The sequence below is a fragment of the Pipistrellus hanaki genome (genome assembly GCF_964339955.1).
Source record: "Pipistrellus hanaki genome assembly, chromosome: 4".
In the NCBI taxonomy this organism is placed as follows: Eukaryota; Metazoa; Chordata; class Mammalia; order Chiroptera; family Vespertilionidae; genus Pipistrellus; species Pipistrellus hanaki.
The window spans coordinates 68,600,255-68,614,429 of record NC_140506.1 but is presented as its reverse complement, the minus strand read 5'-3'; the positions used below and the strand labels follow the sequence as shown (position 1 = coordinate 68,614,429).

Below are 14,175 nucleotides of genomic sequence, written 5' to 3'. Positions count from 1 at the left end.
AATAGTTGATCAGTTCTTCTCAGATGAGACTTACGCTGAGAGCAGTCACTGCCGATCCATCCTGGGTAACATTGACAAGATCTGTCAATGGGGTTGCAGGTCCCATTGTTGGTACAGGTACAAACTCCTGCACAGTTTTTCCCAAATCTGCCACTGGGACACACTGTAAACAAGTTACAGGTCAGTATCTCATTATTGCGTCTCATCTCACAAAACCCTAGACTCTGGGGACAGGAGGGAACTTTAACGGTCCTCCGCCCAGCTGCCCATTCAGTAGCTGCCCCCACCTAACACCATCCTTCGTCCTCAGTGGACTTGTTTTTACAAACACATTAAGCCACATGCCCCTATTAAAGCATCATGAGTTAGGAGACACCAGCACATTTCTAGAAATCTGATTTCATAACTTTTTGCTCAAGAAGGCAAAATCCTTCCCCAGATTGATTTTTTCATGGGAGGCTGTGCAATTAAAACTGAAGTGTAGTATAAAGTGACCAGACGTCCCGATTTTTAACAATTTGTCCCAATGCATTTTAAAAAGTCCTGATTTTGGGGGGAAAAAATCGAGTCTTTTTTAAAACGCCGCGGGAAGCGGGACAAATTGTTAAAAATTGGGACTGTCCTGCCAAAAGTGGGACGTCTGGTCACCTTAGTGTAGCACCGCTCAGAGAAGAAAGAGGTTTTGCTGGAGTGGCAAGCCAACTCTTCCAAAGCTCAAAGTCATATTTGCAGAGGCTGCAAACACAGCCTCCTGGAGGCATTGAGAGCTACCGTGTTTCCCCGAGAATAAGACATCCTCTGAAAATAAGGCCTACTTATAGGTTTCCTTCTGAGTGAAATATATGGCATCCCCCCGAAAATAAGCCCCCGCCCCTTGTCCCCCCTAGGCTCTGTCTCAGAATGCTGTTGCTAAACATGAGAGATTTGGTCCACTGATTCTGAAAGAAATGGAGTCACAAGAAATTCACCAGGAAATTCAGGAATTGGATTGTTATGATGATGCTCCAGAAGATGATGACATGATTGTCATTGAATAAATGAGTAAATTCTTGATACTGTAGGATTCACAGTTTGTCTGGTTTGTGTTGACAACTACCGTACTACCGTACCGTATACAGGTAATAAATTTCCTTTATTTTCATTTAACAATAAATGTGTACCGTATTCTTCTTCATGGAAAAATAAGACATCCCCTGAAAATAAGACCTAGCGCATCTTTGGGAGCAAAAATTAATATAGGACACTGTCTTATTTTCGGGGAAACAGAGTAGTAGCTGCAGACAGGACCCTGGGGAGCTGAGGACGGACCGCATGGGGCTTGCTCATCACCAGGTGTCCCTCCCAGGCGGCGCCTTACCTTCGTTGCAGAGGGCTCCTGTGAAGCCAGGCAAGCAGTCGCACAGGCCGGTGATGTGGTGGCAGGGCCCACTGCTGTGCACACACTGTGGGCACGTCTGGCTGCAGCGATGCCCATAGAAACCAGGGGAACAGACTGGAACGAGAATGGAAATCAACCATTATCTTTCCTCAAGTAGTTTTCTTTCATATCCCACACTGAGACCTAGTTCAAGTTTTGAGTAAAACATGTTTTTAAATGATACTGAGAATTTTCCAAATATAAAATAACAACCACCAAAGAAACAGGGTTTTCTTTCATAATGAAAAAAAGACCACTAAACTCTGAACTGCCCGAGGACAGGCAAATGACTTCGTCCTCTTTATTTTCCCATTTATGGCTCCAATTAGCTTGAGGTTTGGCATGGAGCTAAAGGCTTTAATAAATAAATGAAAGAAGGAAATAAAATTCTAAATTCTAAGAAGGCCAAAATAAATACTCTCAAGCCATGTCAAATACTCTTGACCCTTCACTTAGTCATGACTGGCAATAAATAGGTCTATAGTCAGAATTAAAAGATGGCTCCTCCTCTGCATGGTCCAGCTTAATGGTTGTGCCTGAAAAGTGAAAAAGCAAAACACTACATAATTAGGTTCTTCCCAAGACAGTATTTGAGATTTAAATATAGGAAAACCGCATAGAGCTCTCAGTACAAAAAGTAATTTAAAAATCAGAATAATGTATCTTATAGTTGGTCCTATATTCCTTTTTTGAAAACACTTACAAGAAGATTTAGTAAAATCTTACGGATCATTTCCTAATTTAAACTTTTTCAATTGACCAAATGTCAGCAGCCCCCGTTTTTAACTCGGCAATGCTATGTCCCCCACAGTACTAACTTTCAGACTACTAGCAGGATGCATGATTTGCCGCAAGGTTTGGCTGATGTTGACTTCTAGTAATTGAAATAAGGCCAATGCCAAATTGCCTAATAAAATATTTACAGGTCAATGGATTTCTGGAACACCATTTGCACGATTTAAGGCAGGATCAAGAAACATATCCCGATGGTGATGCCAATGAGGCAATGAAATCGTTACTGGGGAAAAAACGGCTAACGCCCCATCTGTGAGGTCAGTCCTGGAAGGCTGGAAGGAATCGCAGCCGGGGACGTGCTATGAAGGCCGCTCCGCAAAGGTCAGGGTGCCCATTACACTTCCTCCTGCCTTCAGCTGCCACAGACGTCACTGAGAGGAGGACAGAGATGGCCCCGCAGGAGAGACTGCGCCCAGGGGAACACTTACTCCTCTGGCAGGTGGTGCCTCGGAACCCCGGCGCGCACTCGCAGATGCCGTCGTCGGGGGAGCACGAGGCCCCGTTTTTGCAGTAGCAGGGCAGGGAGCAGTTGGGACCCCAGCGCCCCTCCGCACACACGCTGTCACAGTGGACTCCTGGAACAACACACACGGGCAGGGCTGAGTGAGAGAGAGGCAGGGCGGTGGGTGCCTCCAGGAGGCTAAGTCAGAGGCAAGGACCAAGGTCTTGGTGTCAGAGCTGAGTTATCCCAGCAAACAGCGAGTGGAGATGGCCTAAGGTTTAAAATCCACTTATACATATCAATGTGCCACCATATATTGCATGATCATGTATCACCCTAAGGTTAAAATAATCCCGGGACTGCTTTCTACAGTCATAGAAGAGAAGGAGTAAAACACTTTGGTTTTACTGACTTTCCTCTTTTGGGGGGAGAGAACAAAGGGAAGGCAACATTTATCGGAACGGTTGCATCATTTAGCCCTGAGTGATTTCCTCTCTCCCCCTCCATTCTGTATTTGTACAGGGAAATAGACAAAGTGTAAAAAGACAAGGAGCAATAAAAGGTGGTTATATTGTTTTACATAAAGAAAACCCTTTCCCCGGAGCAATCAAATAAACACAATCTTAGCCCTGGCTGGTTTGGCTCAGTGGATATAGCATTGGCCCTCAGACTGAAGGATTCTGGGTTTGATTATGGTCAAGGGCACCTACCTCAGCTACAAGCTGGATCCCTGCCCCTGGTTGGACACATGTGGGGAGGCGACCGATCAATGTGAGAGAGACACACTAATGTTTTTCTTTATCTCCCTTCCTCCCTTCCACTCTCTCTAAAAATCAACGGAAAAATATCCTCAGGTGAGGATTAACACATACAAAAAACACACACAATCTTAAACTATTTTGATGCCACACTATACAGCACATAAATCTGTGCCACCGAACTCCTCTTTAAACATTTAATCTGACTTTGAGCAGCTCTAGGTGCGATATCACAATCGATGTTATTTATAGCTGTTGTCTAAGTTAATGATTCTTAGGAAACTATGTAGGTGTTTAACTCTCACTCTGGAAATACTGAAACTTTAGAGTCAGTCATGAGTGAACAAAATGCCTAGAGGGAACATAAAGAAAATCCCAAGTTGCAAGAATAGAATATAAACCCTGGTTTTATTGGAATTAAATGGAAGTGTCCTTCATAAGTCTGTACTTGAAATAAGACAGAGGCTTCCTTCTTATATGTCGAATTCTTCCCAACTCAAATAACCGCTCTTTTCACTGACAGGCAAGGAGAATGAACTGTAATTAGTAGAGAACTGGTGATGGCTGGCTTTCAACCAAGTGAAAACACAATACGGACAAGCATGCACACACTCAGGGATACAAAACACAAACAACTTCCCCTCCCCCCAGCACCAAGGATGCTGAGGAGGCAATGTTGATATCGCAAGTTTTGCTTTTCTCAATGGATTAGGAGAAATGTTACCGTGGCCCAAACCTGAAAACAGATGCAGCCCCAAACCAGAACGTGAACACTGCTAATTGGTACACAGCCATTTCTGCTGAAGCACATTTTTCACTTTTGACTGATTTTTCCTTCAGAAAGTCTCCCACATGGTAAAGCAGCCATGGAAGCACACACACCTCACTGTGTCTGGCTTGAAGCAACAATAGACTATTATTTTAGCTTGTACTGCTGGCTGAGGAAAGGAGATTAGGCCTGGTATAAGTTGATAGGTCTACTTATCAACTTATACCAGGGTCCACAGCATAAGATAATGGGATTTTGGCCTACTATGATTTTTTTTTTCTTTTTTGGGGGGGAGTTCACAAATATATGAATTTAAAAAAAAATCAAATCTGTTTTAGAAAAGCTGAAATGGAATTGCAAACTCTACATTCCCAATGTGACTCACCGGCCATAGAATCTTGTCTGGTGTTGTGACTCAGGTCTCTGCAAGGCAGAAGCATCAGATGCACAGAGGAGGGAATCACTTGTATGGGGGCTGCAAACCTAAACTTCTCTTTGTGCAGCGGAAGGAAGTGGCCATGAGAGTAATCTGCTAAAGCTTCACTCCGTTCAAGTTCAGTTCCTGAGCTCTGACCCTGAACGGGACTCCCTCCCCTGCATCAGCAGCTGACATAGGGTCGCCTGCTTCGTGGAGATTCAGACACCCTGGCCATTTTAATCTGGAGCCACCCAGGCGAATCCCAGTTGGATTTTGGAGAAGTCAAAGCTGAGTAATTACTTTGTCAGTCTCAGACTCATCCTGATTTTTGGCATTTTTTTTTTTTTTGGGGGGGGGGGTAGAGTGGGAACGTGGGGAAATAGAAGATTTAGCTATTTATAGTGACATAGTTTATCAGATGCTGCCAATCTCTCCTTCACATTAATCAATGCAGTTAAGATGGAATGGAGTAAAATTTATATCCAAAAGTCTATGCTGACTTGTGCCGTTATAGATTATCATGATTTACATAGGACTTAGCATATTCTCAATCAGAGCCTGTTGAGAAAAATGACTCGTGGGCAGGTTGACAAATGTGAATAAGTGATCTTTTATTTCATATCTGATTCCTCTTCCCTAACAGGTTTGTTCAGCTGATTAGCAAAACCATCAGTCATAATCAACTTTATCGAGGTAATTTTCATAAACATAACAAGGCCCTGGATACGGCAAGGAGATCCATTGCAAAGATAAGCTCATTTCAAATGATTTACCCATCATTTCATTTCTAGACCATCACAGGGAATTCTAGAAATCATCAATCAAATCTCTATCTCCAATCACATACACACGATACACAAATTTCAACAGATCCAAGCTTACTTTTAAATAACTTTTATGACCACAATGAAGTTTTTCCTTTAAAGAAACTTATGACAATTCTATTACCAACTCCCCCTAAGAAGTCTATATTTCTCTTTTTCTCTATCATTAGTAACAATGAGTCATCACTTTGCAGATATTAAAGCCTAACCTGTTTCAAGACAAAGTATATCTCAATCAGGGGGCAACTCCAGGGAAAAGTGTGAAGCTGTCTTCTTTTTCTAATATTTCCTCCTATTGCTATTCCTCCCCTTCAGGCCTCTTGTATCTTTCCCTCCATCTTATAGTCAGGAAAGGATAAGATACATTTATTATTGCTGAGGTGTTACATTTTCTAGAGAATATTGATATTTTAAGAAATATACATGTTAAGAGCCTAAGAAATAAATCTCTAAGTGTGAAATTTCAGGCAATGAGACTTACAGAGGGGATACCAGGGAAAGTGCTACTGATATGAACTCTATGCTAGGCATAGCATGAAACTTCTTCCAGGATAAGAAACTGTAAGTTTCCTTTAATCATTTTTTTTTTGGCTGTGTATGTGTATGTGTGTATTTTATTCATGAATTATTTCCACTGATCTCATCCTAGTCTTTGCCAACTTTCCTAGAGTCCTATAAGACATCGTTTTACTTCCTTGTTTGTCAAAGACAGAAGAGAGAATTCAATTCAGTAAACATTCATGGGGTCTGACAGCTGCTGGCTTGCTGGTGAGAGGTTCTCTGAGAAAGACCTCTAGACCTAGAGTGAGAATGGGCCCAGAATAGGCACGCCCAGCCCTGCTAGGGGAACGTGGTGGGAGAAGGTAGCTTGTGAAGGCAGAGGAGGGTTCTGAGCTAAAGGAAAGTTGGGTGCAGGGCTCAGAAGCTCCAAGAAATATGTGTCTTCTCCTCTCAGAATGGGGCTGAGAGCGGCAGAGCCCTCAGGGCAGCCAGGCAGGGTCAGGTAGAAAAGCCAAAAATGCCTCACTATGGAGGGTGAGCTTCCTCCTGGTGCTGTAACCACACAGAAACTTCCTTTTTAAAATATGATCTTTTCTCCTTTCCTTCCTCTTGATTCAAACTGGCCTCATCCGGCACCCTGACTTGCATGGCCACTCCTTAACCATAAAGCCCTCAGGACAATGAGGTTCTGACCCCATCAAATAATCTTAGGAACAAAGCCTCCATCCAGTCTGTTGCCCACAGAGACAGAGTTTTAGTCAAACTAAAGATAATATCTAGGCCTCAGCTGTGTTTCAGGTCCAGACCCTGAAAAGCAGGATGGCCCCACCAACCACACTGGTGTGAAACCAGACAGAGCGACACCATGGCTGACATCAGGACCAGAGGCAATGGTCAGCGACCCCTACCCTAGCGCTGACCCATCAGTAGAGACCACGACCCTAATTCCACCATGATTAAGGAATGTCCCTTATAACAACCACCCCCTGGAAGCCCTCGGGGAACTAGGTCTTAGAGCAATGGCTTCAGTTTGATACCATTTTTAAAAATAATAAACCTTTATTTTCTTTGCTGCAAACTCCTCTTTGCATTTGATTGGGCCCTGATGCACACAGGAGAACAAACCCCTCTAGTTTGGTAAGAGTGCTAATAGGGACCAGATGGGCAATTCCGCAGGAGATGTGCATAATTAAACGTGTGTTTGTAGAAGGGCAGAAGCTGCTTTGAAGATGAGCCTGGAAGAAGGAAGACCTGTCAGGTGGCTGTTTAGGATTTTCCAGGTTAAAAAAAAAAGATAAAAATCACAAGGCCTTAAACTAAATTAATGGTAGTTAGGATGCAGGGGAAGATGAATTCCAGAGAAATGTAGGAGAGGATGCAGACGAAGGCTGCAGCCCCCTCCCCAGACTCACCCGGGGTCACTGATGAGTTCTGGGAGCTCCATGAAGGAGAGACGGTGCCTGGTTCTGTTCACTACAGTGCCTAGCACATGCGAGGTGTCAAATATCGGCTGAATGAATGAATTAGCACTGTCCCTTTTCGGTGTGACATTCAGGACCATTTCCCAACTGGATGGAGCAACGGTGTCATTCTTTCCTTCCCCAAAGAAGCCATGAAAAGTGGATTGAAGCCAAGAAGGCCGGCATAGTCACATTTTGTGCACCTCACAGGGTGACCCTTCCCAGCAAAGGGGGTGGAGGTGTCTGCCTTGCTTCTTTTGGAGAAGATAAACTTTCATGAGCTTAGGTCTGTGTGTGTTTTTGTTGTTGTTGTTTGTTTGTGTTTTTTTTTAATTTTTGTTTTTATCGACCCAGATTATAAAGCAAGAGAAGAATTATGGGACACCTTGAGGAAATTCTGTGGAATGTTTCTCAGAGTACAGATAAAAGCTCCCATATGAGCTACTCCAGGAAACAACTTTCTAAACTCCGAGGTATCTTTAAATGTGCAGGAATCTCTGGCTCAATGGAAGCTTTTTTTTTTTTTTCTTTTTTTCCCCCCCTGATAAATGCTCTGACACTGATAAGGAGATGTGTAAGGGACTGTTTTTGCCAGGCCTCTGGACAAAGAGCTCTTTCATGGCCTTCCCAAGTTGCTAGGCGATGGCTGAATGATGGCGATAAACTTCAGCTAAGCAGCTCTAAAGAAATGTCCGTGCCTTTAATGCCTGATGCCCGGGCCAGCAGCCTCAATGGGAAATCAGCATTCACCAGGCATTCGTGTCCATGAATGCGGCAAATGAATGAATCATCTGGGGTATCGTTATTTCCCCTTCTCCGCGGTAACCCCCAAACTCCTCGTCTTGCTTAATTGTTTACATTCCTTATGCCAGTATTGAAATATGTGGGGCGTAAGTGAATGAAGGAAATGGTTTCAATTTGATGTCTTGTTCCTGAGCAGTAAGCTGTTAAACATGTATGAGAGTCGAGAGAGATGCGTTAATAATAATTGGGCTTGGTGGTGATAGGAGAAAGGGACTACAGTATTTAGTCGTAATACTTCTTTGCTTTTGTAATCCTCAGCCAGTGAAGGGACGGCACACGTCAGTGTAAAAAGTTGTTGACTGGCGTGCCCTCCTCTGCCCACGCAGTGTCTGCCCCAGAGAACAGAGCAGGCCAGGAGCTGGTGCCACTTATCTTCACGTCCCAGCACCTAAGCACTGTGGGAACACTCAACGACTGTTACATTTGTCAAGTTTATTTGGATACTGCCAATTGTGAAGATCCATTAAAAAATAATCTGCTTTGAAAAAAAACATACCGATAAGGCCTATAAATCAGAGATGTTTGCATTTGCAGCTATAAGACATAAACACCAGAAAGCATGGCCTGCCTTAGGTTGGACCCAGATAAAAGCGGAGAATGGACTGCGAGGCAGGTTGGGAGATCAGGGAAGGTGGGCTTTTTCTGCCTTTCTTTCGGGAAGGCGAGTCCCTCCATCCACCCTCCCTTCAGAGACCCCATATTCTGCTTTTACCCCTCCCCACAAGACCATATAGATAGACAGATGGATGTTCCTGCATACACACTCTCCAACCCACCCTTCAAAACCATAAAGAGCCAGATAGCGTGTCATTTGCACTTGTGACTGACTGGATGCATCACTACTTTTTTAGTCCACTGGCTAAAAACGTTCATTAAAATTCATTTGCACTTGAATTTGCACTTACATGTCACTGACCCTTATTATAACAATTCAGGCATCTCTCAGCTGCAAGAGAGATCAGCCTAGGACAGAGGAGAACCTGAAGGAGCCATTCACTTACTCAGCTGGTCACACTTGCTGTGTTTGGGGAAGCGTGGAAAGGGTGGGGCCCTTCTGAGAGGGGCTGGAACCACTGCAAGCCAGTTCTGCTTGATGAGCAGAGTAGAGAAGCCACAGTCTCATAAACTTGCCTCCAGGTTTCCTCCGCCCAGTGTCCCCCTTCCTGGCAGGGCTTGGATGAGCAGCCCACCTCTCTCCCTCCTCTCCTCCCCTTCTTTCCATTATACCGCGCCCTGCTAGTCCTTTTCTCTTTCCCGACTCCAGGGGCTATTTGGCATCCTAATAATTTTTCTATCCATTTAGCACGTTACTTTTTCTCTGGTATGAATGCATCCCTAAACCTCCTGTAGTCTTTTGCCACTGGTTATACAGCTTCTGTCACAGGAATGCTCCCCTTCAATAAAATGAGACTGGCTTTTCAATGATAAAAGGTGTAAAAGGTGTTTCATTCTTCCCCGTGGTTTTTAGTTGTTGTTTTTGTTTTTTCACTGCAATCTTCCCCTTTTTGATAAGGTAGTCCACTGGCTAAAAATATCAATAAATTAAGGTTTTAAATAACCACATAAAATAGAAGTGCATGCATGTTTTGGTTAATCTATGTGGTAGTACACTACAAATACTTTTTTATGACTATAAAATAGGTCTTTCCATTATAACAGAAATAAATACGAGAAAAAGACAGTCAAACATTAGAAAAGTGGATGAAGTGATGAGGAGTGGTAGGTGAGTTCCCTAGTAAGAAAGCAAGCTGAATCTGTTGACATATCTGGTTAGCACATGACTTCCTTAATTTCTTTGTAATTTGGGGTACAATTCTCCTAACCCCTATCTCTGGCTCCAAACTCAGAGGCTTGGCAACCTCTCCTGCGGTCAGTGGTGTCTCTAGGCTCTCTTGCTAACTGGGTCATGAGATGAGCGCAGGTCCCTGTGTCAGATCTCACCGATTCCTTCCCAAAAGCCTCACTGTCATCCCATCCATTGCTACCCTGTCCGGCAGGTCTCGACACTTCACCTGTAGCCACGGGAGGAGAGGAACGGGAGGAGAGGAAAAGAAGCACTTGCTTCCCTGGGCTTATGCTATTGATTTAACCCTGAAACTGGTGCTCGAATGGAAAGCAGACCTTCCTTTGTGCTGGAAAAGGTCCTTTAAAAGGACTTACTCTAAACAAGTTTGCTATGAAAAGCCGTGAGCCCATCCAGTGTTGGCAATGTAATGATGTGCCTTGTAAATAACAGAGGCTACGCTTCTTTCACTTTTCTTTTGGGTGGGGGGGTGGGGAGGGGAGAAAGCCAATTCTTGGTCCAAGTGTAGGGTACTGTCTGGAACTTCAGGAACTCTCTTTCCTCGACATACACTTGCTTATCCCATGTGTGTTCTGTGAGTGTGGAGATGACCTCTCTGAAACACGTTTCACAGCAGCCTTCCATACTTGCAGACCCGATGCCCACACAAGAGTCCCGGATAAACAAGTCACTGGGACCATGAAGCAAAGGAACGGTGGGCGACACGTGATAGAGCTTCCTCCTTTCGGAGAAGCAGACCAGTCACAGACGGACAGAGGATTACAAGATTACGTTGTGTGACAAAGCCACTGCATTCCCACAGGAGCCCAGAGGTCTAAGGCCAGATGGGGTCATTTGTCTTACCCCATGACCCAGACTGTGGAATGCAACGAACACATTTTCTGACTGGCTTCAAGGCCAAATCCTCGTTCCTGATTTGCTCATGTACGCCTCGTTCATTTCACAGGCTGGTTCTAAATCATCAAAGCAGGTGGATGCTTGAGCAGTGACTGGTGTGTTCGGGAACACCTCACATTTCCTCTATATTCATAAGGCAAGAGTAGACGAGGTGGTGTTTTGCCCAAAACAAATGATATGGCCTCTCTGTAAGGGAATTTTTGAATTTGCTGGGGGTTAAAAAGGCTCTTTCGTTTCACTGTGGTCATTGAGACCTTAGTGCCACTCACTCCATTTGAGAGTTTTGAGAAGCCTGGTGAAGTCACAAAATCTGCTTTAATCCCTGAAATAATGTAGTTTTAACATTCAGTAACTGAGAGCCAAACAGAAACTATGAGAAGGTGGGATGTCATATTGTGAAATCTGAGGAACCTCAGCTTTTGCAAGTCAAGGAGGAACTAGAGGGCCACGGAGTCCTGTGTCTGTGGGTGGCTCCTCTCAATAGAAAATAGAATCCATTACACCAGCCATGGTGTTTCCCACGGTAGCTCTCAGACATTAGAAATCAAGTACAAGATGGTTCTTTTCAGGTTACCCCTGTCAGAAGCCAAAGAAGCTCTCAACAAACTTCCAAGACCTGGAAGACACCACTGAAGAGGGTGCTGATGACACCCTGTGTTCAAGGATCTGAAAACTCAATGTTGTTAAGTTGGCAATACTCCCCACAATGATCTATAGCTTCAATCCTCATTACATTTCCGCCTTAATTCTCTGCAGGAATTAACATGCTGATTCTAAAATTCATATGGAAATTCAAGGGACCCAGAATAGTGAAAACCATCCTGGAAAAGAAGACCGAAGTTGGAGAACTCACACGTCCCAATTTTGAAGCTTTCTACCAAGCTAAAATAATCAAAGCAGTATGATACTGGCACCGCACCTGGCTCCTAGTGTTTAATAACTGTCCTGTTGCATTGCCAGTTATACTGTTTATTAAAAAGTACTCAAAAGTTTGTTTATTTATTTATTTATTTATTTATTTATTTTAGCATAGACTTGAATTGGTGTATAAAAAAGAACATGATTCCAGTGTGTTTGGGCATTTGATGCCATCTTCCATGTCTGTACATCATGAGCAAAAATCATTCTTCTTTTCAGATCCCTGTTAGTCTGTTAAACTTCCTAGCTGAAACCATGAAGTCATATAAATGAGGAGAAATTTGGTTAGAAAATTGGTATTCAACCATATTATGAATTTTTATGAGGAACATTATTGTAAGAAGAACTATGTTTTCAAACTTTCAAATTCTAGTAATGAATATTTTAACATTTGTATATGCACCAGGTTAATATTTAATATTTCTTTCTCGGTAAGGTGAGCTTAATTACATTCTTATGGTTTATTTTAATCATTCTTTCCTCAATGCTCCAAAGTACCACGGAGGTCTTGCTAAATGCTTCAAAGCAATTCACACTTCTTCCCTCTGGCCACTTGAATTCTGACAGCTGGACCTTCCCTGCAGGCTCAGGAGAACTGCCCCCATCCAGTTCAACAAAAAGTCCTTTCTGGATTACGGATTCATTAGGCCTAACAGTAATGATTCTTGAGTAAAAATGTGTCAGCTTACCGAGACGACTCTATTTTCATTCTTTCTGTGTGTGTGTGTGAGTGTGTGTGTGTGTGTGTGTGTGTGTGTGTGTGTGTCTGAAATAGCAAGGAGCAGCGTTGGGCGTAGGTGGGCACGTTTCCCATTTCCTGGGCTCTCACCTGACCATCCGGGGAGGCAGCGGCAGTGGCCTGTGGTGGAGTGGCAGCCGTCTGCATGGCTGCAGTCACAGCGCTCCGCACAGTTCAGCCCGTACGTGCCGTCCTGCATGGGAGACAGCAATGAGGACAGGGAAACAGACAATGGGAGAGAAAGGGGCCACAGTCCCAACACCTCTCAGCTACATGCATTATAAACACCTCTTTCCTTGCCTTCTTGGCCCCCAAAATAGGGGCTCCAGGAGGTCAGTGTTTTAAAGTCCCTCATACCTTAGTTTATGTCTGACATACGGTTGAGACATATGAATGGTGAAAGGAATAATACTAAGATGCTGATATGCATATATGCAGGTATATGTAAATATGCCAACTAATTAAAATAATATTTTTATCTTATCATAAACCACAACTTGTAAACATATTTTTATTTTGCTCCTAGTAATTTTTATAAAATAGTTCAATGTTTTATTCAAGGCATTCTATTCTTAGGTGGAAAAGAAGGAGCCTTGACCCACTTAGAGAAGCTCCAAAATTTTAAAAAGTATTATAGCTCTAGTTGAGTTAAGCTTTTCCCATAGTTGCCAATGGGATATATGGAGCTATAAAGAAAAACGTAAATCTTTTGTTATTTTTCCTAATCAGTAACCGCCTTTGGACAAAGGAGCCTAGATAAGATGAGGTGTTCTGATTCAGGATTCTGGGAGGATGAAGTACGCGTTGGCACACCCTCCTACTTGTCTCTCTCCCCTCCCCCAACCCCCCAGGCCTCTATCTTCTCACAGGCTTGTCCTTGTTACTGGCCAACGGAGATGTGGATGTGATCACTTAGTTTGTGGGAGAGGAGTGGGAATCTGTGCGTTGACATGCTCTGTTCTTCATGCCAGGCCCTGATGAATGGAGGGAAGCACTACAAGCCTCCCCCGCCATCCGCACTCAGAAAAGCGTGGGTGGCCCCGGCCAGTGTGGCTCAGTTGGTTGGGTGTTGTCCTGTGCACTGGAAGGTTGCCAGTTTGATTCCCGGTCAGATCCCCAGAAGGCGGCATGCAGGAGGCAGCAGATTGATGTTTAGCTCTCTCACGCCTCTCTCTTCCTCTCTAAGAATCAACTAAAAATATGAAGCAGAAAAGCAAAGAAAAGAGAAGAAAAGAGCAAGAGCACATAATTGCAAAGAGGGAGGAATCCGAGAACCAGCATGAAATAGACAGTGGGTGTCAGATGCCATAATCATTTGTCCAGATTGTTAAACTTATTAAAATAAAAGAAATAAACCACTTTTTAGGCCCCACAGTTTTATGGGGTTACATAGGATTTAGCCCTGTTACCATACGAGCCACCAAACCACAGGCCTTGCATCTATTATAATATACAAAAAAAAAAAAAAAAAAAAAAGGACAAGACTGTGCCGGAGGCTCTGCTTTGTCCACAATTGGACTGGGAATGAAAGGCGCTCTCCTCGCCCACCTGAGAGCACTGGTGGATGAGAGGCGGCAAAGCTGACTCAACTTTATCCTAAGAGTTGGTGGGGCATGAATTGGCCCAGGG

General features: G+C 43.7%; 1 protein-coding gene across 1 annotated transcript in view; it reads right to left on the bottom strand.

Annotated features, from left to right (window-relative positions):
• The window catches only part of MEGF10 (multiple EGF like domains 10), a 158,241-nt gene that overhangs the window by 18,350 nt on the left and 125,716 nt on the right, over positions 1-14,175 (bottom strand). The window contains exons 13-16 of the mRNA XM_084881395.1: positions 12,637-12,739; positions 2,641-2,787; positions 1,358-1,492; positions 35-163 (exon numbers count right to left, since the gene is read on the bottom strand). Of these exons, the coding sequence (XP_084737521.1) occupies positions 35-163; positions 1,358-1,492; positions 2,641-2,787; positions 12,637-12,739 (514 nt within the window). The remainder of the gene's footprint in view (positions 1-34; positions 164-1,357; positions 1,493-2,640; positions 2,788-12,636; positions 12,740-14,175) is intronic.